General features: G+C 43.2%; 1 protein-coding gene across 1 annotated transcript; it reads right to left on the bottom strand.

The window, feature by feature from the left end:
- Positions 1 to 1,316: 1,316 nt before the first annotated feature.
- h3f3c (H3 histone, family 3C) lies at positions 1,317 to 26,323 on the bottom strand. Its single transcript, XM_063063502.1, has 4 exons — positions 26,197 to 26,323; positions 23,875 to 24,026; positions 7,743 to 7,896; positions 1,317 to 2,003 (listed from the first exon to the last, which is right to left on the bottom strand). Exons 2-4 carry the CDS (start codon positions 24,000 to 24,002, stop codon positions 1,875 to 1,877), a joined length of 411 nt encoding a protein of 136 aa, XP_062919572.1. The 5' UTR covers positions 24,003 to 24,026; positions 26,197 to 26,323; the 3' UTR covers positions 1,317 to 1,874.
- Between the last annotated feature and the right edge of the window lie 149 nt (positions 26,324 to 26,472).

Here is a 26,472-nt window from a genome sequence, read left to right as displayed (position 1 = left end):
TACTCGAATCCTCTCGCTATAAATGCCAGCATACCGTTCGCCTTTTTCACCGCCTGCTGTACCTGCATGCCCACTTTCAATGACTGGTGTATAATGACACCCAGGTCTCGTTGCACCTCCCCTTTTCCTAATCGGCCACCATTCAGATAATAATCTGAAATATAGCTGCTGCCTTGCCCAGGAATACTAAGCTAATTATCCTGACCCTTTGAGCTGAGGTAGTGTAGTATGGCTTGACCCAAAAGGAGTATTTTGCCAGTATACCCATGCTACCATTGTATAGAATATCAATTGCCTCCCTAGGTACTGCCCGACCTACTGAGTTCCTTCAGTGCTCTATTTGATTTAGTGATACACCATGGAGTGGGTCCTTCCGGCCTTTTGAGCCACACTGCCCCAGCAACCCCACAAGCCTGATTAGCCCTAACCCAATCACGGGGCAATTTACAATGACTAATCAACCTCCCCAGTACCATCTTTGGACTGTGGGAGGAAACCAGAGCACTCTGAGAAATTCCATGCATTCTGACAGAACAACGCCAGAACTGAACTCTGAACTCTGGAATGTGAGCTGTAATAGTGTAACGCTAACTGCTGCCCTACTGTGGCACCACGATTCCCACATCTCAGTCTCTAGATTTCCTACAGTACAGCACTATGGCATAATGGTTAACACAATGCTTTACAGTGACAAAGATCGGAAGATCAGGGTTAAATTCCTGTCGCTGTCTGTGATGAGTTGTATGTTGTCTGTGACCATATGGGTTTCTTCCAGGTGCTCTGGTTTCCTCACACATTCCAAAGGTACGTGGGTTAAGGTAAGCGAGTCATTGGTATGCTATGACACCTGCAGTCACAAATAGCACATTTCACTCTATATTCCAAAATACATGTGTCAAATAAAGCTAAGCATGAAAAAAAATTGGATAGAATCAGGGGTTTATGAGAAAATGTGAATAAAGAATGGGATTAATGTGGAACAGGTGTAAGTGGGTGGTTTATAGTGATTAGATCCAACATCCTTTATGTGTCTAGTCTATTTAAAGATACAGCACAGTAACATGCCTTCCAGCCCAACAAGTCGTGTCACCCAATCAATCTACTAACACGTCTTTGGGATGTGTGAGGTAACACGCGGTCATGGGGAGAAGGTTAAAAACTCCTTACAGACAGTGGCAGGAATCTCTTTAGGACTCTACTTGGAGGCAGAGAGCGGAAGTTGAAAAAACATAAATCTGGAATGGTAAACTCAAAAGCACATGCCAGTTTAGGTGACTCCCAGAAACTTGGACTAGAAGCAGTGTAGAAAAGCACACATCCTGGACTTCTTTTTCTGTATCTATTTAATATTATTTTTCATGGGAAAATTTTGAAATTACAAAGATCAAAATCAAACATTTTGTGACACATAATATTGAAACAGGAAAAAAAAATCATTATGCCTATCCCTAGAATGCAGAATTATCAAATATAAGTGAAAAAAACACACACAAAAATGCATAGTGATCTGTATGAATATCTTACAGATTGCTAATAGAAAGCAGGTCCGTGTGCTTCCCTGCCCACTGTACTGAGTTGTAAATTGGGTTTTGTTACAAAACCTTGTATTGTATAAATTCTCCCTTTTTTTAATTGCTTGCTGGTATGAAAAACAAATTTTACAAAAAACACCACTGAAAGTTAGTTAACATTTCAACAAAGTTTTTTTGGGACATACAAATACAGGAGACCTAAACCTCTTTTTTTGAAACAATCAAGATTATATGCTCAGATGATGTAGCCTACTATGAATAAGGAAAAAAAAAAGATAGCCTTTACTAATAATACAGAAGACCCACGGTAAAACATGATTTTTCTTTTTGTCTCTTTCGTTTTTAAGCACGCTCCCCTCGGATACGGCGGGCCAGCTGTATGTCCTTCGGCATAATGGTAACGCGTTTGGCATGGATAGCACACAGGTTGGTGTCCTCAAACAGACCAACCAGGTATGCCTCACTGGCTTCCTGCAGAGACAAAGAGAGGAAAGTAGATGCTCTGTTGCTTTTAATCACATGGTTTAACCCCTCTAACCAGCCCCACAGCTCCACCCACAATTATACACACACGACTTAATTCAGTACACCATCATCAGAGATCCTCACCACCCAGGCCATGCTCTCTTCTCAATGGCTGCCATCAGGTAGAAGGTACAAGAGCCTCAGGACCCACACCACCAGGTTCAAGAACAGTTACTACCCCTCAACCACCAGACTCTTGAACAAAAGGGGATAACTATGCTCACTTGCCCCATCTATTGAAATGTTCCTACAATCAAAAAAGTCACTTTTAAGAACTCTTTATTTTGTTATCTCATGTTCTTGTTATTTATTGCTATTTATTTGTATTTGCATTTGCACAGTTTGTTGTCTTCTGCACTCTGGTTGATCTTTCATCGATTGTTATAGTTACTATTCCTTAGATTTGCTGAGTATGGCCGCAGAAAAATGAATCTTAGGATAGTATATAGTGATCTGAAGGTCGTGAGTTCGAGCCCCAACCGAGGGAACGTGTTGTGTCCTTGAGCAAGGCACTTAACCACACATTACTCTGCGACGACACCGGTGCCAAGCTGTATGGGTCCTAATGCCCTTCCCTTGGACAACATTGGTGTCGTGGAGAGGGGAGACTTGCAGCATGGGCAACTGCCGGTCTTCCATACAACCTTGCCCAGGCCTGCGCCCTGCAGAGTGAAGACTTTCCAGGCGCAGATCCATGGTCTCGCAAACTAACAGATGCCTTTAAATATAGTGACATAGATGTACTTTGATAATAACATTTACTTTGAACTTTTATAAGAGGGGGTATGACAATAGTGACCACACACCACCAGGTACCAACCAGCTTTTGTAAAAGACATTACCACAGAGGTTCCCTCCCTACTGGTCTCCCTCCTGGCACTTATCCTTGCAAGCGGAACAAATGCTACACCTGCCCCTACACCCCCCCCCCCCACTACCATCAGGGTTCCAAACAGTCCTTCCAGGTGAGGCGCCACTTCACCTGTGAGTTTGTTGGGGTTATATACTGTATCCGGCGCTCCTGGTGTGGCCTCCTGTATATCGACAAGACCCAACATAGATTGGGAGACTGCTTCACTGAGCACCCATGCTCTGTCCGCCAAAAGAAGCAGGGTCTCCATTTTAATTCCACTTCCCATTCCAATATGTCAATCCATGGCCTCCTCCACTGTCACGATGAGCCCACACTCAGGTTAGAGGAAGAACACCTTATATTCCACCTAGGTAGTCTCCAACCTGATCGCATGAACATCAATTTCTCGAACTTCCAGTAATTGCCCCATACTCTCCTTCACCATCCCCTATCCCTTTTTTCCTCTCTCACCTCAACTCCTTGCCTGCCCATTGCCTCCCTCTGGTGCTCCTCCATGGCCTTCTGGCTTTTCCTATTAGATTCCTCCTTCTCCAGCCCTATATCTCTTTCACCAATCAAATTCCCAGCTCTTTACTTCATCCCTCCCTTTCCCGGTTTCACTCATCATCCTATGTTTCCCTCTAACCTTCCCCCACTTCAGCTTTTTCACCCTCCAGTCCTGCTGAAGGGTCTTAGCCCGAAATGTCGACTGTACTCTTACCTATAAATGCTGCCTGGTCTGCTGAGTTCCTTCAGCATTTTGTGTGTGTTACCACAGAGGTTCACACTTTTTCCCAACAAATACAAGTAATATGGGATCATTTTTCTCAAGAAATAAACAAATAGAAACATAGAAAATAGGTGCAGGAGTAGGCCATTCGGCCCTTCGAGCCTGCACCGCCATTTATTATGATCATGGCTGATCATCCAACTCAGAACCCCGCCCCAGCCTTCCCTCCATACCCCCTGACCCCCGTAGCCACAAGGGCCATATCTAACTCCCTCTTAAATATAGCCAATGAACTGGCCTCAACTGTTTCCTGTGGCAGAGAATTCCACAGATTCACCACTCTCTGTGTGAAGAAGTTTTTCCTAATCTCGGTCCTAAAAGGCTTCCCCTCTATCCTCAAACTGTGACCCCTCGTTCTGGACTCCCCCAACATCGGGAACAATCTTCCTGCATCTAGCCTGTCCAATCCCTTTAGGATTTTATACGTTTCAATCAGATCCCCCCTCAATCTTCTAAATTCCAACGAGTACAAGCCCAGTTCATCCAGTCTTTCTTCATATGAAAGTCCTGCCATCCCAGGAATCAATCTGGTGAACCTTCTTTGTACTCCCTCTATGGCAAAGATGTCTTTCCACAGATTAGGGGACCAAAACTGCACACAATACTCCAGGTGTGGTCAAATGTAATGTTTTTTGTGTTATTTATTTAATTGGTTCTCTTTATCTAATTTTAGGACTTAACGTGAAGATTTGATCACACTTTAGGTCATACTTATGCAGAAATAGAGAAAATTCTACAGGGTTCACAAACTACATATACACCCCTGAATATGTAGTTTGATAATAAATTTTACTTTGAATTTTTGAACAAGTATTCACAAAACACTTAAAACCAAAAGAGAGATCTGGGAGCAAATACAATTACAAGACAACCCTGCAATTGATCCATTATTTTATTTAAAAAGGAATCTTCCAAACTGTGTGTGACATGATCACACACTGGATAGTTACCTCTTAATACTGTTGGATTGGGGTGTAGACCTACCTATGTTTGTCGTAATTTTATATAATCACCTATATACATGTAACTGTTCAATGAATTTTCCAGCAATTACAGTACAGTTGCTTCTGTATTTTTCTAGAAACTTTAGTTTTCAGTAGCAGGTGTCACACCACTTGAATCTCGCTATTTTACAGGTTAATTGTTATCACTGGGCCTCCAAGAGGACCACAACCTTGTCGTGGTTTGAAGGCTTGCGTGCCTCAATGACCCAGAGAGCGATGTTGGCTGGAGTCAGGGCTTTATCCTTTGGCTCTTGGTAAAGAAGTCAAAGGGTAGAGGCCCAGACCAAGAGTGGTCCATCAGTCAGTCCCGCAGCTCAGGGCTAACAACCCTGACTGGTCAAACAAAACTGTTTCAGAAACAGCAGTGAAGAGTTCTTCCAACATCTGAGTGTGACAGTATTCCTGAGTCTCCACCCGGGACATGCGTGACTGACAGTAGTGAAAACCGAGAGGAAGCTACTGACATGCTGAAGGAAGCCCTGACCATCACCCGAGATGCAGGACTTTCACTGCTGCCCTAAATGACAGCAGTGTAATGGGCAGAAAGTAAACTATTACCAGAATTTTTGTATGAGATGACCACAACTGCTTTTTCCCTTTGTCTTTTCACCTCTCTCATTCATTTCCTATTCTTGTAAATTTAATAAAATGGCTATAGGCAACAAGTTTTATGCCTCATTCTTGATCTTTGGATCACTAAAGTATCAGGATTCAACAATACCTCAGTGTAGCTAAGGATGGGTAATAAATATGAAGTTCTTAGATGATGAAATAGATGGCTTTGTTGCCAAGTTTACAGATGATATGAAGATTGGTGGAGGGGCAGGTAGTGTTGAGGAAACAGGTAGGCTGCAGAAGGATTTAGACAGCTTAGAAGAATGGGCAAGAAAGTGGCAAATGAAATACAATGTTGGAATACACATGGTCATGGTAGAAATAAATGTGCAGACTATTTTCTAAACGGGGAGAAAAACCAAAAATCTGAGATGCAAAGGGACTTGTGAGTCCTTGTGCAGAATACTCTAAAGGTTAACTTGCAGGTAGAGTGCAATGTTAGCATTCATTTCAAGAGGTCTAAAATATAAGAGCGGAGTTGTGATGCTGAGGTGTTATAAGGCACTGGTGAGGCCTCACCTTGGATATCATGAACAGTTATGGGCTCCTCATCTAAGCAAAGATAAGCTGGCATTGGAAAGGGTTCAGAGGAGGTTCATAAGCATGATTCTGGAAATGAAAGGGTCATCATACGAGGAACATTTGGGTCTGGGTCTGTACTTGCCAAATTTAGAAGGATGAGGGGGGATCTCATTGAAACCTTTCAAATATTGGAAGGCCTGGGCAGAGTAGATGTGGAAAGGATGTTTCCCATGGAGCGGAGGTCTAGACAAAAGGGCGCAGCCTCAGGATAGAGGGGCGTCCATTTAAAACAGAGATGCGAAGAAATTTCTTTAGTGAGAGGGTGGTGAATTTGTAGAAATTATTACCAAAGGCAGCTGTGGAGGCCAGGTTATTGGGTATATTTAAGGCAGAGCTTGATAGGTTCCTGATTGGACACGACATCAAAGGTTACAGGGAGTGGGGTTGAGGAAGGAGAAAAAAAAAGTAACAGCCATGATTAAATGGTGGAGCAGACTTGATGGGCCAAATGGCCAAGTTCTACTCCAATGTCTTAATATATCTAACTCATAATAATGAGCTAAAAGATCACGTGGCCCATCAAATTCACCCCATTCTTAGGCCTGGAACATTTTTACTCAAGAGATTCTGCAGATGCTGGAAATCCAGCGCCAAACACATAAAATGCTAGAGGAACAGCATTTCATGCAGCATCTATGGAACAGACTAAACAAGCATCCCAAGACGTCAACTGTGTATTCATTTCTAACTTTCCCAGTTCTAATGAAAGACTGACATAAAACATTATCTCTACTTTTCTTTCTACAGAAGCAGCACAACTTGTTTAATGGTTCCGGCATAGCAGCGAAGTGATTAGCACAATGCTTTACAGTACCAGCAACCTGGGCTCAATACCTGCCACTACTACTAAGGAGCTTGTACGTTCTCCCCGTGACCGCATGGGTTTCTTCCGGGTGCTCCAGTTTCCTCCCACAAGGACGTACCGGTCAGTAGGTTAATTGATCATTCTAAATTGTCCTGTGATTAGACTAGGATTAAATCGGGGAATTGCTGGGTGGCATGGCTCAAAGGGCTAGAAGGGTCTATTCTGCGCCGTATCTCAATCAATAAATAAACAAACAAACAGATTTCTGTTTGTTACTTCACATTTCCAGCATCTGCAGTAATTTTTTCCCCCAATTTGTAAATTAGGATAGTACATGCTAATCTTCCCATCCGTTGAGGTCAAAGTAGGAATCTTTGTATTTGGGTTCAATAAATGTTGGTAAACTACTTGACTACAATTAATCCCAATCCTGTCCTCATGCTTGAACTTTCCTTTGAGTATTTTGACATGAAGCAAAGGGACCTGGGGTAACTTTACCCAACATGCACCCATTTAGAACAGGGGTTCTAACCTTTGTTTATGCCACGAACCCCTACCATTAACCGAGGAGTCCGTGAACCCCAGGTTGGGAACCCCTGATTTAGAAATTTAGAGTCACTCTGCAAAGCTGAGGGATCACACCTGGGTCCCTACCTCAAGGATCAACTCTATTGACCATATACATTTACGTGTACCAGCATATATTTAGTATAAGCAGCATCATAAAAGCTGGTTTAAAGTGTCTACAGCACAGCAACTGAGGTAATATATAGAGGGGGCGGGGAGGGCCCTAACTAAAATGATTGATCAGATTAACTGCCTAGGTGAAGAAAATTTTAAGTTGTTGTGAAGTTTTTGTTTTAGTAGCCCTAAGGCGGTTTCAGAAGGGAGATTTTGAAAAAGGCAGTCTGCAGGGTGGCTAAGTGTCCATAACGTGCAATTCAAAGGGAAAGATTTTCAGACTGGGACAGCAAGAATACGCATGGAAGCAGACAGTACAGCAGAGAAGGATGGGACACTGAGTTGAAGAGCTCACCTGCAGAGCCCCAATGGCAGCACTCTGGAACCTCAGGTCAGTTTTGAAGTCCTGTGCGATTTCACGCACTAGACGCTGGAAAGGAAGCTTCCTGATCAGCAACTCTGTGGACTTCTGGTATCGCCGGATTTCACGCAAAGCCACAGTCCCAGGCCTAGTTGAAAAAGAAATTACCTATTAACTTTAAAAGATTTGTATGGACATTCTGTCGACAAGAAAAACATTCAACTTGTCCAAAAGTTCAGAACTAATGGCTACTGATCATCATAATTCTGCACTGGCATTCAACTGGATGATTCCTGGTCCCTTTCCCAGCTGTATTAGTTCAGCAATCCATTGTATTTTTACCCATGAAGAGTCTCCCACAGTATATAACTGGCCTCAGCAGCTTTTAGAGCAGGGGTTCCCAACCTTTTTTATGCCATCGACCAGTACCTTTAAGCAAGGGGTCCTTGGACCCCCGGTTGGGAAGCCCTGTAAAGGCAAGATGAATTTTAGAGCTTTGTTCTGCAGTTTCCAAGCTGATTTTGGCATGGACTTCTATTAAGAATTTATTCTGGAAATTAATCAACCCATCAACTTGAGCAGACACTTAGCAACAGCTTTAAAATCATTCACATTTCCTTAACATATACAAAACCAACCAAAAACTACTTCTATACTGCCTCTACATCAACTTTTGATTTTGAAAATTGTGAAAACTAATCAATAAGCTTCATGACCTTGGCCTCAGTACCTGTGCAACTGGATCTTCGATTTCCTCTCTTGCAGACCCCAGTCAGTTTAGATTGGCAACAACATCTCCATCAGCACAGATGCATCACAAGGCTGTGTGTTTAGCCTCCTGCTCTACTCTCTTTACACTTGGCTAAGCACAGCTCCAATGCCATATTTCAGTTTGCTGATGACACCACTGTCACTGTCAAAATTGGTGACAAATCAACATATAGCAGAGAGACTGAAACATCTGGCTGAGTGGTGGCCACAATTACAATCTCTCACTCAATGTCAGCAAAACCAAAGAACTGACTGTAGCCTTGAGGAGGAGGAAACCAGAGGTCCATGAGCCTGTCCTCACTGTGTGTCAAAGGTGGTGTTATAATTTCACAGGCTCTGACCTGAACAGAGATGAGGAAGGATTTCTTTAGCCAGAGGGTGGTGAATCTGGAATTCGTTGCCACAGATGGCTGTGGAAGCCAAGTCATTGGATACATTTAAAGTGGAGGTTGATAGCTTCTTGATTAGTAAAGGTGTCAAAGGTTATGGGGAAAAGGCAGGAGAATGGGATTGAGAGGAATAATAAATCAGCCATGATGGACTAGCAGAGCAGACTCGATGAGCCAAATGGCCTAATTCTGCTCCTATGTCTTATCGACTGCACGGGTTTCTTCTGGTTGCTCCGGTTTCCTCTCACATCGCAAAGACATGCAAGTTGCGAAGTAACTCGCCACTGCAGATTATCCATAGCACATAAGTGAGGGATAGATCTATGAGGAGGAATTTACTAAGGGAACAGGGTTGTCCTGTGAACTGCCATCAACTCAATTAGTGGAATGGCCTCCTACGTCATCTAGAAATATGGAAACCCATCATTATTTGTCTAAACAGCGTAAAGAAACAGGAGGACGTGAGACACAGAATACCAACCAAGGCTACATATCAAGACAATCAGTTCTTCTCCATGATCTTCATCAGCACAAGTGTACCACAAGGTAGTGTGCTTAGACCCCTGTTCTACTCGCTCTACTGTGTGACTAAACACTGCTCCAATGCCATATTCAGGTTTGCTGATGACACCACTGTTGTGGTCCGAATCAACGGTGGTGACAAATTAGCATAGAGGACATTGAAAATATGGTTGAGTGGTGCCACAACAACTTCCTACTCAATGTCTCCAAGACCAAGGAGCTGATTATTGACTTCAGAAGGAAGAAACTGGTGGTCCACGAACCAGTCCTCATCAGGGGATCAGAGGTGGAGAGGGTCAGCAACTTTAAATTCCTCGGTGTTATCATTTCAGAGGACCTGTCCTGGGCCCAACACATAAGTGCAATTAGAAAGAAAGCATGGTAGCACCTCTACTTCCTTAAGTTAATGAAGCTTCAGCAAGGCAACTAAAACTTCGACAAAATTCCATAGATGTACAGTGGAGAGTATATTGATTGGTTGCATCACCGCCTGGTATGGAAACACCAAATCCCTTGAACGGAAAATCCTATAAAAAGTAATGGATACAACCCAGTCCATCAAGGGTAAAGCCCTCCTCACCGCTGGGCACATCTAAGCAGAGTGCTGTTGCAGGAAAGCAGCTTCCATCCTCAAGGACCCCCAACAGCCAGACTCTGATCTTTGCACACAGCTACCATCAGGAAGAAGGTACAGATGCCTTGGGATTCACACCACCAGGTTCAGGAACAATTATTAACCCTCAACCATTAGCCTTTTGAAGCACTGCGAATAACTTCACTTACCCCATTATTGAACTGTTCCTACAATTTATGGACTTAACTTTCAAAAATCCTATTCTGTTATTTGGATTTACTGCATATGCCCACAAGAAAATGAATCTCAGGGTTGTATATGGTGACATACGTGTACTTTGAAAATAAATTCACTTTGAAATTTGCAAAGAGAAATGTTCTGAGGTCAATAATTGGGGGCACAGACTAACATCACTCATAGAAGGATTAGAGGATAATGTTTTCACCTGAGGATTAAAGATCCCTGCATGAACACTTTATACGTACAAGGAAAGAAATTGAGAGCTGTAAAGTGGAGTTAGCCTAAATAGTTCTTCTGCTGACAGAATGGCTTGCATAATATCGAGAATTTTAAAAACTCCAACAGGTCCTTTTTGATTTTACAAAAACTTTGCTTCATCAGGTGCTCTGAGGAAGATGGATATACATGGTTGGACAATGAATCGAGGCAGAAGTTGGTCTCTAGCAGATTAGTCATGAGCAATGACCTATTGCTGAAATATTGCTGGATAACTTTACCCACCACAACACTGGACTGATCACTGATCACAACCTAGGGATTCATTTTCAATGACTTTACAATTCATGTTCTCAGTATTATTTATTTACTTTTTTTTGTATTTGTAGTTTGTCTTCTTTTGCACATTGGTTGCTTGTCAGTCTTTGCGTGTAGTTTTTCACTGATTCTATTATATTTCTTTGTTCTGCAGTGAATGTCTGCAAAAAAGAATCTCAGGGTTGTACATGATGACATATATGTACTTTGAACTTTGAGTTGGCTGCAGCTACTTAACAACATGAAAAGACAACCAGCTTGTGGAACTAATCCAACAAATTTTCAAGCAAAAAAGAAAACCGGTAGTGTAGTGGTTAGCACGATACTATTACAGTTCAGGTATTGGAGTTCGGAGTTCAATTCCAGCATCCTGTGTTAGAAAGTTTGTACGTCCTCCCCATGAAGCATGTGGGTTTCCTCTGGGTGCTCCGGTTTCCTCCCGCAGTCCAGAAACGTACCGGTTAGTAGGTTAATAGGTCATAAGTTAAACTGTCCCGTGATTAGGCTTGGGTCAAATCAGTGAGTTGCCGGGCGACAGAAAGCTCATTGCGCCACAAGGGCCTGCTTTGCACTGTGTCTCTAAATAAAAAATTAATAACTAAAACTTCTGCAACAATTCCCAACACTGAGACCATACTCAAACACCAGAAAATCTGCAGATGCTGAAGTTTAAGCAACACACACAAAATGCTGGTGGAATGCAGCAGGCCAGGCAGCATCTATAGGAAGAAGTACAGTCGACAATTCGGGTTGAGACCCATCGTCAGTTCTAACAGAGAAAAGAGATAGTAAGAGATTAGAAAGTGGGAGGGGGAGGGGGAGACCCGAAATGATAGGAGGAGACAGGAGGGGGAGGGATGAAGCCAAGAGCTGGGAAATTGATTTACAAAAGGGATACAAGGCTGGAGAAGGGGGAGTATCATAAGACGGAAGGCCTTGGAAGAAGGAAAGGGGGAGGGGAGCACCAGAGGAAGATGGAGAACAGGCAAGGAATTATTGTGAGAGGGAAAGAGAGAAAAGAAGAAAAAAAATTAGGGATGGGGTAAGAAGGGGAGGAGGGACATTAACGGCAGTTAGAAAAATCAATGTTCATGCCATCAGGTTGGAGGCTACCCAGACAGACAGAACAGAAGGTGTTGTTGCCCTTCTCCAGCCTTGTATCCCTTTTGCAAATCAACTTCCCAGCTCTTGGCTTTATCCCTCTCCCTCCTGTCTTCTCCTATCATTTCAGGTCTCCCCCTCCCCCTCCCCACTTTCAAATCTCTTACTATCTCTTTTTTCCATTAGTCCTGACAAAGGGTCTCAACCTGAATTGTCGACTGTACTTCTTCCTAGAGATGCTGCCTGGCCAGCTGCATTCCACCAGCATTTTGTGTGTGTTGACTGAGATCATACTGTTCCTTTGAAAGTGAAGAGGTAGAGGATGGGACCGTTGGCACACAAGTAGAGCTAGATGGTTTGAGATGTATCTATTTTAAGGCAAGGAGTATCATAAACAAGGTGGATGAACTTCGGATCAAGTGTGGATCAATTCATGGAACAATGAGTTGTGGCCATTACAGAGACTTGGATGACTCAGGGGCAGAAATGGCTGCTGAGTGTGCCGGGCTTTAGATGTTTCAAAAAGGGCAGGGAGAAAGACAAAAGAGATGGGGTTATGTCATCGCTAATCAGGGATTGTATCAGGGCTGCAGAAAAGGAGGAAGTCATGGAGTGATTGTCTACTGAGTCATCGTAAGTGGCAGTCAGAAACAGGACGGGGGTAATCACTGTACTGGGTGTTTTTTTTTTTACAGACCCTCCAATAGTAACAGAGGCATCAAGGAACAGATTCTGGAACGGTGCAATAATAATTGGGTTGTTGCGATGGGTGATTTTAACTTTACTAATATTGACTGGAAAGGGGTTTAGATGGGATGGAGTTTGTTAGGTGTGTTCAGGATCGTTTCCTAAAGCAGTATGTAGATAAGCCAGCTAGAGGAGAGGCTGTACTTGATCCAGTATTGGAAAATAAACCTGGACAAGTGTCATATCTCTCGATGGGAGAGCATTTTGGAGGTAGTGATTACAACCCTATCTCCTATCATAATGCTGGAGAGGGTTAGGAGCAGACAATTTGCGAAAACATTTAATTAGGGTAGAGGGAAATATGATGCTATTAGGCAAGAACTTGGGAACATAAATTGAGAGCAGATGCTCTCAGGAAAATGCACGGCAGAAATGTAACAAATGTTCAGGGACAATTTGCATGGCATTCTGCATAGGTATGTTCCATTGATGCAAGAAAAGAATGGTAAGGTAAAAGAACTATGATGTACAAAGGAGGTAGAAAATTTAGTTATGAAGAAAAGAAAAGCTTACGAAAAATTCAAAAAACTAGGTAATGTTAGAGCTCTAGAAAATTACAAGGGTGCCAGGAAGGAGCTTAAAAATGAAATTAGGAAAGCTAGAAGAAAACCCCAAGGCATTGTACAAGTATGTGAGAATAGGACCAAGTAGGTACTTAATGAATACTTTAGTATTCACCAGTGAAAAGGACCTTGGCAATTGTGGGGATGACTTACAGTGGAATAAAGCGCTTGAGCGTATAGACATTAAGAAAGAGGAAGTGCTGGAGCTTTTGAAAGGTATTAAGTTAGATAAGTCACCAGGACCGGACAAGATATACCCCAGGCTACGGTGGGAAGTGAGGCAAAACATTGCTGAGCCTCTGGTGATGATCTTTGCATCATCAATAGGGATGAGAGAAGTACCAGAGGAAATGGAAGGTTGCAAATGTTGTTCCCTTGTTCAAGAAAGGGAGTAGAGGTAACTCAGGAAATTATAGACCACTGAGTCTCACTTCAATGGTGGACAAGTTGTTGGAGAAGATCCTGAGAGGCAAAACTTATGAGCATTTGGAGAGACATAATCTGATTAGGGATAGTCAGCATGGCTTTGTCAAGGCCTTAAGAGCCTGACTGAATTCTTTGAGGATGTAACAAAACACACTGATGAAAGTAGAGTAGTGGATGTAGTATATCATGCAAGGCTCATTCAGAAAGTAAGGAGGCGTGGGATCCAAGGAGACCTTGCTTTATGGATCCAGAATTGGCTTGCCACAGCAGGCAAAGGGTGGTTGTAGATGTTTCGCATTCTACATGGAGGTCAGTGACCAGTGGCGTTCTGCAGGGATCTGTTCTAGGACCCCTCCTCTTTGTGATTTTTATAAATGACCTGGACGAAGTAGGCAGGTGGGTTAGTAAGTTTGCTGATGACACAAAGGCTGAGGGTATCGTGGATAGTCTGGAGGGTTGTCAGAGGTTACAGTGGGACATTGATAGGATGCTGTACTGGGCTGAGAAGTGGCAGATGGAGTTCAACCCAGGTAAGTGTGAAGTAGTTCATTTCAGTAGGTCAAATTTGAAGACAGAATATCATATTAATGGTAAGACTCTTGGCAGCATGGAGGTTAGCAAGATCTTGGGTTCTGTCTCCAAAGGACACTCAAAGCTGCTGCGTAGGATGGCAGTGTTGTTAAGAAGGCATATTGTGTGATGGCCTTCATCAACCATGGGATGAATTTAAGGGCAGTGAGGTAATGTTAAAGCTATAGGAGACCTTAGTTAGACCCTACTTGAAATACTGTGTTCAGTTCTGGTCACCTCACTATAGGACGGATGTACAGGTGGATCCAAGTTCATAGCTCTTACACAGGTTGATAGGGTGGCTAAGGCAGCTTATGGAATGCTTGCTTTAGTCGAGGCACTGAGTTCAAAAGTCAAGAGGTTATGTTGGAACTCTTGTTAGGTCACATCTGAAGTACTGCGTACAGCTCTGCTTGCTCGACTACAGGATGGATGTTGAGGCTTTGGAGATGGTGCAGAAGAGGTTCACCAGGAAGTGCCTGGTTAAGAGGGCATGTGCTATCACAAGAGGCTGGATAAACCTGGACTGTTTTCTCTTGCGGAGGCTAAGGAGAGATGATAGAGGTTGAATTGAATTTCTTACATCCTTCATATACACAAAGAGTAAAAATGTTTACGTTACGTCTCCGTCTAAATGTGAAATCATAGTAATTTATGCTAATTTACAATAAATAGAACAGTCAATGTAACAAAGGAATACACTCTAAGCAGCGTGAATTAATCAGTCTGATGGTCTGGTGGAAGAAGCTGTCCCAGAGTCTGCTGGTCCTGGCTTTTATGCAGCGGTACCGTTTCCCGGATGGTGGCAGCTGGAATAGATGGTGATTGGTGTGACTCAGGTCCTCAATGATTTTTTGGGCCCTTTTTACACACCTGTCTTTCTAAACGTCCTGAATCATGGGAAGTTCACAACTACAGATGCGCTGGGCTGTCTGCACCACTCTCTGCAGAGTCCTGCAATTAAGGGTGGTACAATTCCCATACCAGGCAGTGATGCAGCCAGTCAGGATGCTCTTAATTATGCCCCTTTAGAAAGTTCTTAGGATTTAGGGGCCCATACCACACTTCCTTGAACATCTGAGGTGAAAGAGGTGTTGTTGTGCCTTTTACACCACATAGCTGGTGCGTACAGACCATGGTGATGTGGGTGCCGAGGAACTTAAAGCTGTTTACCCTCTAAACCCCAGGTCCATTGATGTCAACGGGGTTAGCCTGTCTCCATTCCTCCTGTAATCCACAACCAGCTCCTTTGTTTTTGCGAAATTGAGGGAGAGGTTGTTTTCGTGACACCACTGTGTCAGGGTGATGACTTCTTCCCTGTAGGCCACCTCATTACTGTTTGAGATTAGGCCAATCAATGTAGTGTCGTCGGCAAATTTAATTAGCAGATTAGAGCTGTGGGTGGCGACACAGTCATGGGTATACAGGGAGTAAAGGAGGGGACTTAGTACACAGCCCTGAGGGGTTCCTGTGTTGCGAGTCAGAGGGGTGGAGGTGAGGGAGCCCACTCTTAGCACCTGCCGGCAATCTGACAGGAAGTCCAGGATCTAGTTGCACAAGGCAGGGTCAAGGCCGAGGTCTTTGAGCTTCCTGTCGAGCCTGGATGGAATTATGGTGTTGAATGCTGGTTTATGAGAGGCATAGTTAGATACTCCCTGTCTACCCTTTTTCCCCAGTGTTGAAATGTCTAATATCAGAGTGCATGCATTGAATGTGTGAGTGGGTAGGTTCAAGAGGGACGTGAGGGGTAAGTTTTGTTACTTAGAGTCATGAATGCCTGGAATACACTGCCTGGTATGGTGGTAGTGTCAAATATATTAAAGGCTTTTAAGAGATAAACACATGAAAGATGGGAGGGATATGGACATTGTGAAGGTAGGAGATATTAGTGTTTGGATGTTTTTGATTTGCTTTTTAACTGGTAGACACAAACATTGTGGGCCGAACAGCCTGCTGCTGTGCTTATACTGTTTTGTGTTCTACAAAAGGAGCTGCTTCAAAAAGGTGGCCACCATCATTAAGGGCCTCCATTACCCAAGACATGCTCTCTTCTTGTCACTACCATCAGGGCAAGGTAAAGGAACCCGAAGAGACACACACTAAATGTTTTAGGAACAGCTTCTTCTCCTCCATCATCAATTTCTGAATGGACTATGAATCTATGTACACTACCTCCCTATTTTCCCCCCTCTTTTTGCACTTCTTAATTAATTTAAATATATAAAAAAAATATTACATATTGTAATTTATAGTGTTTTATGTATTGCACTGTACTGCTGCCACAAAACACCACATTTCACGACATATTCCAAAGACTATCAACGAGGATTCATAGAGAGAGTAATGTTAACAGCAACAACAACCCACAACAATTCACAAGATTTTCATTTTAAAAAATGACAAGGCACATGAGGAAATTTAAGACAGATGGCCGGAATCTTGGTCAAAGAGCTAACACTCCCCAGTATTGAGCACATCTACATGAAGTGCTACCACAAGAAAGCAGCATCCATCATGTAGGACACCTACCATTCAGGCCATGCTCTCTTCTTGCTGCTGCCATCAGGAAGAAGGTGCAGGAGCCTCGAGTCCCACTCCAGCAGGTTCAGGAACAGTTATTACCCTTCAACCATTAGGCTCCTGAACCAGCGTGGATAACTTCACTCACCCCAACTCTGAACTGACTCCACAACCGACAGACTCACTTTCAAGGACCTGACAACTCATTTTGTGGCATTAATTCATTAATGCATTTATTTATTATTGTTTGTTTTTGTATTTGCAAATTAGTTGTTCCGTCAGTCCTGTGTGCAGCTTTTCATTGATTCTATTGTTTCTTTATTCTACTGTGAATGCACGCAAGAAAACTTTGAAAACAAATTTCCTTCAAATTTTTAAACTTTGAATGGTTTGTGGGATTGAAGCGTGAAGAAGTTGGTACACAAAGCACAGAAATGGGCCCATCTGCCTAACCATTTCCACTTCCACCATTTTGCCCATCTACACTAATCTCATTTGCCTTTCCTATGTCTCCACTATTTGTCCTCCTTTGCTCCAAGGCCAACAGCACCTACTTATCCAATCCATCACTCAATATAAATATATATATTGTTGATTGAGATATATATATATATCTCACTCTCTCTCCTCTAAAGGGTAACTGCAGTTTTGGGCACCGACCTACAGGAAAGATAAAAACAAGGTTGAAAGAATGCAGAGAAAAGGATGTTGCTGTGACTTTATTCCTTGGAATGTAGAAGATTGAGGGGAGATTTGATAGAGCTATACAAAATCATGAGGGGTATAGATCAGTGTGGACATAGTGGAGGATTACAAATACCTGGGGATACGAATTGACAATAAACTGGACTGGTCAAAGAACACTGAGGCTGTCTACAAGAAGGGTCAGTGCCGTCTCTATCTCCTGAGGAGACTGAGGTCCTTTAACATCTGCCGGACGATGCTGAGGATGTTCTACGAGTCTGTGGTGGCCAGTGCTATCATGTTTGCTGTTGTGTGCTGGGGCAACAAGCTGAGGGTAGCAGACACCAACAGAATCAACAAACTCATTCATAAGGCCAGTGACGTTGTGGGGATGGAACTGGACTCTCTGACAGTGGTGTCTGAAAAGAGGATGCTGTCTAAGTTGCATGCCACCTTGGACAATGTCTCCCATCCACTACATAATATACTAGTTGGGCACAGGAGTACATTCAGCCAGAGACTCATTCCACCGAGATGCAACACAGAGCATCATAGGAAGTCATTCCTGCCTGTGGCCATCAAACCTTACAACTCTTCCCTTGGAGGGTCAGACACCCTGAGCCACTAGGCTGGTCCTGGACTTATTTCCTGGCGTAATTTGCATATTACTATTTAATTATTTATGGGTTTATTACTATTTATTATTTATGGTGCAACTGTAACGAAAACCAATTTCCCCCGGGATCAATAAAGTATGACTATGACTATGAGATAGGGTAAATGCAAGCAGGCTTTTTCTACTGAGGTTGGGTGGGACTACAACTAGAGGTCATGAGTTAAGGGTGAAAGGTGAAAAGTTTAAGGGGAACATGAGTGGAAACTTCTTCACTCAGAGGGTGGTAAGAATGTGGAACGAGTTGCTAGCACAAGTGATGCATACAAGCTCAATTTCAACGTTTAAGAGAAGTCTGGATAGGTGCATGGATTTTAGGGTTATGAAGGGCTGAGGTCTGGGTGCAGGTCAATGGGAGTAGGTAATTTAAATAGTTCAGCATGGACTAGATGGGCCAATGGGCCTGTTTCCGTGCTGTACTTTTCTATGACTCACAACTCAAGTCCTCCTAAGTAGACAACAACATCCTGAATTTCTTCTGCAACCTCTCCAGTGCAACAAAATTCTCCCTGTAGTTTCAACTGAGCAGTTGAGAGCACAATCAACAATCGTACAGGGGTTAAAATCACTGAATTGTTCCCACATCCAGTGGATTCACTTTCATGGAATCTTCATCTCATGTTCTCAATATTTATACTTTATAGTCACCAAACAATTGATACTAGAGCGTACAATCATCACAGCGATATTTGATTCTGCACTTCACACTCCCTGGATTACAAATCAATAGTAAATATTAAATTTTAAATATTAAAAATAAATAATAAAAATTATTGTTTATTGCTTATTTATAATTATTTCTTTCATTTTGTATTTGCTCCTTTGTCTGTCCTGTTGGCTGTGGTCTTTCATTGATTCTATTGTGTTTCTTTGATTTACTGTGTATGCCCGTAAGCAAATAAATCTCAGGGCTGTAAATGGTGACATATATGTACTTTGATAATAAATTTACTTTGAAGCCAGATTTGAAGGAGCAGTTGCAAAGCAGGATGAAGTTAAAAAAAAACAAAGCTCAAAGTAAATTTCCTTACTTTACCATACAACCCTGAGATTCATTTTCTTGTGGCAATACTCAACAAATCTATAGAATAATAACCCTAACAGAATCAATGAAAGACCGCCTAACAAGGGTGTTCAGCTAGAGTGTAGAAGACAACAAAGACAAAAACAAGAAAGGACAATAATAAATAAAGAAGCAATCAATAATGAGAACAGGAGACGAAGAGTCCTTCAATTCCAGTCCATTGTGCTATGGGAACATTTTAATAATGGGGTGAGTGAAGTTATCCACTCTGGTTCAAGACCCTGATGGTTGAGGGGTAATAATTGTTCCTGAACCTGGTGTGGGTTCTAAGGCTCCTGTACATCTTTCCTGATGGCAGCAGTAAGAAGAGAGCTGATGGTAGGGATTCCTGATGATGGATGCTGCTTTCCTGCGACAGTGTTTCTTGTGATGCGCTCAATGGTTGGGAGTTATGATAAAGGAGAATGGTTGGAGAGAATTGGAGAAGAGATCCAATACAAAACTGAAATGTTGTTTTCCTGGGAGCCAACATTCATCTACTCACTCTTGACTCATGGGTGAAAGTGACCTGAAGTGACTTAGAACACAGGTAGCAAAGTTTTGAAAGAGCTCACTTTTTATACCATAGACATAGGAGCAGAATTAGGCCATGTGGCCCAATGAGTCTGCTCCACCATTCCATCAGGGCTGATTTATCATCCCTCTCAACCCCACTCTCCTGCCTTCGCCCCATAACCTTTGACGCTCTTACTAATCCTATCCCTTCTCTCTTCTACTTGCACTCTGGCCTCTTACCTCTTTTTGTCACCCGCCTATCACCTCTGCTTGATGCCCCTCCTTCTTCCTTTTCTCTTGTGGACACTGTCCTCTCCTAGCGGATTCCTTTTACCTTTCCCACCCACCTGACTTCACCTACCACCGTCCAGCTATTCTCCTTTCCCTCTCTCCCCCGTCCACCTCTTTATTCTGCCTTCTTTCTTTCCAGCCCTGAAGAAGGGTACCAGCCTGAAACATCCATTCTTTATTGATTTCCACAGATGCTCCCAGACCTGCTGAGTTCCTCTAACATTTTTTGCATGTTGCTAATAGAAAATGCTGGAAAATCTCACCAGCTCAAATAGCTTCTAGAGTAAAAAGAACAGCAAACATTTTGAGTTTGCAACTCTTCATCAGAATATTTATATTGTTACTTAAACATATTTTGGTTGTTTGTCAGGCTTTGTGTGCAAGTTTTCATTGATTCTATTGTATTTCTTTGATCTACTCTGAATCCTCAAAGAGAGTGGTGGGTGTGTGGAATGCACTGCCAACAATGGTGGTGGAGGCAGATACAATAAGGTCTCTTAAGAGACTCTTAAATAGGTACATGGAGCTTAAAAAAATAGAGGGCTATGCGGCTGGGAAAATCCAGGCAGATTCTAGAGTAGGTTACATGGTCGGCACAACATTGTGAGCCAAAGTAATGTGCTGTAAATTTTCTATGTTTCTGATCAAGAATCAATTAACTGCCTGAAATATACCCAGAACGTGGCCTCTGCAGCCGTCTATAGCAATGAATTCCACTCTCTGGCTAAAAAAAAATCCCCCTTACTCTGTTCTAAAAGAATGTCCTTGTATTCTGAGGCCGCGTCCTCTGGTCCTAGACTCACCCCCTATAGGAAACATCCTCTCCACATCCACTCTATCTAAGCCTTTCAATATTTACCAAGTTTCAAAGACACGCCCCCTTCACTCCTATAAACTTCAGTAATACAGGCCCAGAACCATCAAAAGCTCCTCACACATTAACCCTTTCATTCCCGGGATCATTCTCATGAACCTCCTCTGGACTTCTTCCAGTGCCAGCACTTCCTTTCTTAGATAATTGATAATAGATTTATTCATGGGAAAGTGACAGACTGGCCAGCAATGTATTAGAATCAGAATCAGGATTAATATCATTGGCATATTTGTGAAACATATTGTTTTGCAGCAACAGTACATTGCATATATAAAAAACTATAAATGATAAGAGATACATATTGAGTGAAAAAAGGAAAGGCACGTTGCACCCGGAGTTTCTCCAGTTAGCGGACGCCTCTCTGGCGTAGTGGGGAACCACGTACCAGGCAAGTTACTGCAGTGGTTTGCCATTGCCTTCTGCCGGGTGACTTTCCAAAGAGATCACCAGCTCGTAACCCAGCACGGATGGAAAGCGTGCAGGGGAGCCGGCTGGATTCGAACTCAGGACCTTTCGTCCGGAAGTCTAACGCTGATGCCACTACGTCACCAGCCAGGTCATATATTGAGTAAGTAGTGCAAAAAGTAGGCAAAAAAGAGAAATGGTGAGGTAGTGTTCATGGGTTAATCGTCCATTCAGTGAAGGGGAAAAAGCTGTTCCTAAAACACCGAGTGTGAATCTTCAGGCTCCTGTGACAGTAGCAATGAGAAGAGGGCATGTCTTGGGTGGTGGAGGTCCCTAATGATGGACCTTCCTTCTTGAGGCAATGCCTTTTGAAGATGTCCTTGACGGTGAGGAGGCAGTGCACACTATGAAGCTGGCTGAGCTTTCAAGCCTCTGCAGCTTTTCCTGACTCTGTGCATTAGAATAGCTAGGTGGGGATCTAACAGACATGGAGGGTTTTACGACAGCTCAGGTTAGCCAGGACTCCTATTGCTAATCATAAGGCAACTGTAGGAAGTCAGCCTTTAGCGGTTTAGACATGAGCTGTGACCTGTTGGTCAATTAGCCACTAACACTCATCAAAATCAAAAGATCACCAGTGTCCTGGTACCATAATCCAACAATGGTTCAATTTAATGACAGGGAAAGTATATAGTATACAACTTGAAATCCTTACTCTTCATAGAGATCCAGAGGAAAAAACCCAAAGAATGAATGACAAAAAACTATAGACCCCCAAAGCCCTCCTCCCCTGCCATGCGCAAGCAGCAGCGAAGCATCAACTTCCCCTCCCCATCTGTTCCAGCAAAAAACATCAGTCCTCCCCCCACCATGCAAGCAATAGCAAAGCCCCCAAAGAGACCATGATCTATAGTCCATCAAAAACTACTGTCCATTCCAACACCTTGACATCTGAACAGGCTGTCTCTCACTAATGAGGGAGAAAGAGAACAGAAAACAATAAACTAAAAGGAATCCTGAAAGATTTTCCAACGATGAAATCATATTAGTTTTTTAAAAAATGGTGGCAGAATTCCCACAGGGAATTTTAAAGTCAGGTTCCAATTTCTGTTTGAATCAAAGGCGAGTAAATCAAATCACTGGACCAGTGAATCAGTATTACTGATAGAGCATTTTTGCTGAAATGATTCATACTCGGATACCCAGTGCTGGCCCTATCGTCTCTAGCATAGTGTAGTTCTAGTAGTAACTCTGGGCACTCTGACCTCTCCAAGTCTGACAATATTTACTGGCTTGGTGACAAAGTGACACTGTGCCTTCCCACCAAGTTTCAATGCCTGAATGGAACTCACAATAGGTCACAAATCACCCAGTGCAGAGAAGAGATTAAGATTAGCTTTATCTCTTACATGTACATCAAAACACACAATGAAATGTGTCATCTGCATCAATGACCAACACAGATTCAAGGATGTGCTGGATGCAGCCCACCAAGTGTCACCAACATAGCACACCCACAACTTACAAACCCTGACCGTACATATTTGTACTGTGGGTGGAAACTTGAACACCCAGAGGAGTCCTATGCAGTCACGGGGAGAACATACAAACTCTTTACATATAAATTCCTTACATTGACCCCGCTGATGAAATGGTATGCTAACTACATTATTGTGCCTCCCTATCCTCCACTTGCTGCACTAAAGAATGCTGACGATTTGTGGATCTAGCATTCAGAAGCAGACACAACACTGAACACATAAACATCTAAAAAAAGGGAAGGTGATAATCTGACAATCCATGCATCTAAGTTTAAAGTTATAGTTAGTGCCCTAATGTTACTCCCTTAACATTACAAGACCAAAGAGGCAATTATGGACTTCAGAAAGGGTAAGATGAGGAAACACACACCAGTCCTTATAGATGGATCAGACATGGAAAGAGTGAGCAATTTCAAGTCCCTGGGTGTCAATATCTCTGAGGACCTAACCTGGTCCCAACATATTGATGCAGCTACAAAGAAGGCAAGATGGTGGCTATATTTCATTAGGAGTTTGAGGAGATTTGGTTTGTCACCTAAAACACATGAAAATTTCTGAAGATGTACAATGGAGGCCATTCTCGCTGGCGGCATCACCGTCTGGAATGGGGGAAGGGTGGCGGTGGGCTGCTGCATTGGATTGTAGTAAGCTGCAGAGTTGTAAACTCAGTCAGCTCCATCATGGGTACTAGCCTCCCTGGCATCCAGGACATCTTCAAGTAGAGATGCCGCAGAAAAGCAGCATCCATCATTAATGGCCCCCTTCACCCTCTTCTCATTGCTACCATCAGGAAGGAGGTACAGGAGCCTGAAGACACACACTCAGCGATTCAGGAACAGCTTCTTCCCCTCTGCCACCTGATTTCTGAATGGACACTGAACCCATGAATACTTTTTTTATTTAACACATATATACTATAATTCCGTTTTTTTTATAGTTGTCATGTATTGCACTGTACTGCTGCAACAAAGTAAACACATTTCACCACACATGCCAGTGATATTAAACCTGATTCTGATATCCGTATGAAGGTCTGAGAGAGGTGGCTGATCTTTACCACGTCCATATTCATAATCTAATCGTTGTATTTGCATAAGATCCGGAAAGAATGCAAGGACCTGCCTGTAACGATGTGGTTTCTTGACTCCACCAGTGGAAGGCGCGCTCTTGCGGGCGGCTTTGGTCGCAAGCTGCTTCCGGGGGGCCTTGCCTCCAGTGGATTTGCGAGCTGTCTGCTTTGTACGAGCCATTTCGAAGAGCTTTCACGCAAGTTGCTGTGACGGAGGAAAGCAAATAGGCAACTTGATTAGGACGAGATCAAAACTCCCGGGCAGGTTGAGAAAGTATCAACGTTGTCGGAAGAAACTGCGACATGAAAGTGGAACTAACTCGAGATTTATAAATCTGGGTTAAGGGTGGCTCATCGGTTAAAACAAAACTTTAAATGGAAAATTGCGAAACTTGTATCGTGTCAGATTCAACAATTGAAGGATCAACCAGTAGACGGCGCCCTGGGTCACTGGAATGAAAACCACTCCTTTGACTCGCTGGCAATGGTTAATTTGTTCAGTATTTGTGATGTTGAGCAAAGAGTTTGCCCTTTTTAGTAAACACTGGTTTAGTTTGTCTTTTCGGTGTCTAATAGACACACACAAAAAAAACCTTTGCGACATTCCGGGTGTGATATGAAGAAAAATATGACAGAACTATTTCCTAAAATTGATATCCTCTCTTGCATTGCTTACAGTGTATAATGTACAATGCTTACAATACACACTTGTAAAACTAATGGGAATTAAGGCAAAATCAGTCAATTAATCAAGTGGAGCGTTGAAAAAAACCTTCCGGTTCAGGAAAAGACTGTAAAGGTTTCAAAATGGGGAGTCCCAACAAATGAAGGGTTTACTACTATCAGACTGATCCAAACGCAGTAGAAACATCTAATGATGTATACTGATGAACCCGCGTTTTAATAACATACAACAGGGTTTAAATGCACAACAATGTTAATTATATTTAAATTTATATTTGCAGCCCAGTTTTGGAAACCTACTGAATTTCGCTGACTTGCATCAGGCATAAAAAGTCTCATCTGAGGTAAATGGTTTGAGGACACGTTCTCTGACCGTAGTTTACAAACAATTTGCGAAACTGGTAAGAAAGGGCATGCAAACTTGGCACATGTCACTCCAACACGTCTGCTGGAAAAGATTGATTTGTTTACAGGACTCTCGGGTGCAAAAATCATTCATTCGGCTCTTAGAGGACTAATTCCACAGTTTCAACCACGTAAACAACAGGAATTCTGCAGATGCTGGAAATTCAAGCAACACACATCAAAGTTGCTGGTGAACGCCCCCTCCCTCTCCCACTTTCAAATCCCTTACTAACTCTTCCTTCAGTTAGTCCTGACGAAGGGTCTCGGCCTGAAACGTCGACTGTACCTCTTCCTAGAGATGCTGCCTGGCCTGCTGCGTTCACCAGCAACTTTGATGTGTGTTGTTTCAACCACGTCATGTTTTTCCAATCGCACTGAATGATCGTATACATTTCCATAATGATATCAAAATGCATAATCAAAATAACATGACCTAATGAAATAACAAGCTAATAATAACATTGTATTACTTATTTATTGTTGCTAATTCAAATAGGGGCAGGAATTACTCATGACAGCTAAATCCAATTTGTAGTTCTTTGAAGCGCTTCCCAAATTTCGCAGACCAAACGCAAACTACAACTCCCAGAAAACACAGCAGTATCGGCGCCTGCGCGTAATGACCGTCCCGCAGATATAGCACTACAACTCCCATGGTACACAGCGACATCGCGCGTGCGCACGCACTTTCCATTAATTGACGGCGCTGCTTTTCCAATCGGACCGAGCAGTGCTAACGGACAGATTGCTCCGTCCAACCGGCGCAGGGACAGCGAAGGCGCAGGAGCCAATGGGAGAAGAAAGGGGGCGGGGAATAGTCGCAAGTTGGGGGTGGGGCACGGTTTGTTTTCCTTCTCAAGTTCGGTTGGCCGGCGCGCAGGCGAGGACGAGAAACATGAAGGCGCCGCGAAAGCGAAGCCATGTCAAGGGGGAAGAAACGGCGAATAAAAACCACAGGGCCCTTAAATAACTATCCGTTCACCTCAGAAACAGCACAAGAGGCGCTTTAAAGTTACCGAAGATGTATCCCGCGCCAATTCAGGCTATTTTCCTACCAGTTTAGCTTATTTATTCACACCCCCCATCTTCCAGTCACCGAAGGCCTCTTGTTTTTATTCGAACGAGGCGATTTTTCCCTCCTCTCTCTCGCATCTTCTGGAATTTTCTCGACAGTTCCCCCCTCCGGGGCAGAGTCAGAGTCCTAAAAAGCGGCAGAGGTGGGGCGCGAGAGGTAAGCGGAGGGTCCAGGCGCGAAGCGGGCAGACCGGGGCCGAGGGAAAGCTTACCTTTGTCGGAGGGAGAGCCCGAAGACGAGCGAGTGGGGTCCGACACAGACAAAAGGGCCGTCGGTCTGTGGGACTGACAAAATGGCGGCGGCGGGGCGACAATCCCAGCGTGCACCGCGCGCGCCCAGGGCATCAATGGAGCCAAGAGCTCCAAACTTGGCCAACTTGACCACTCTACCCCCGTCTCCACTGACATTCCCTGCCTTTTTCCATCTTCTTCACGTTTTATTTATCTTTTCACTCTTCAAACACCTCCAGTTTCTCCTCCACTAAAGT

The sequence above is a fragment of the Mobula hypostoma genome, chromosome 12 (genome assembly GCF_963921235.1).
Source record: "Mobula hypostoma chromosome 12, sMobHyp1.1, whole genome shotgun sequence".
Lineage (NCBI taxonomy): Eukaryota > Metazoa > Chordata > Chondrichthyes > Myliobatiformes > Myliobatidae > Mobula > Mobula hypostoma.
Note: the sequence above shows the minus strand (reverse complement) of the source record. Positions and strands in the feature narration are given on the sequence as shown.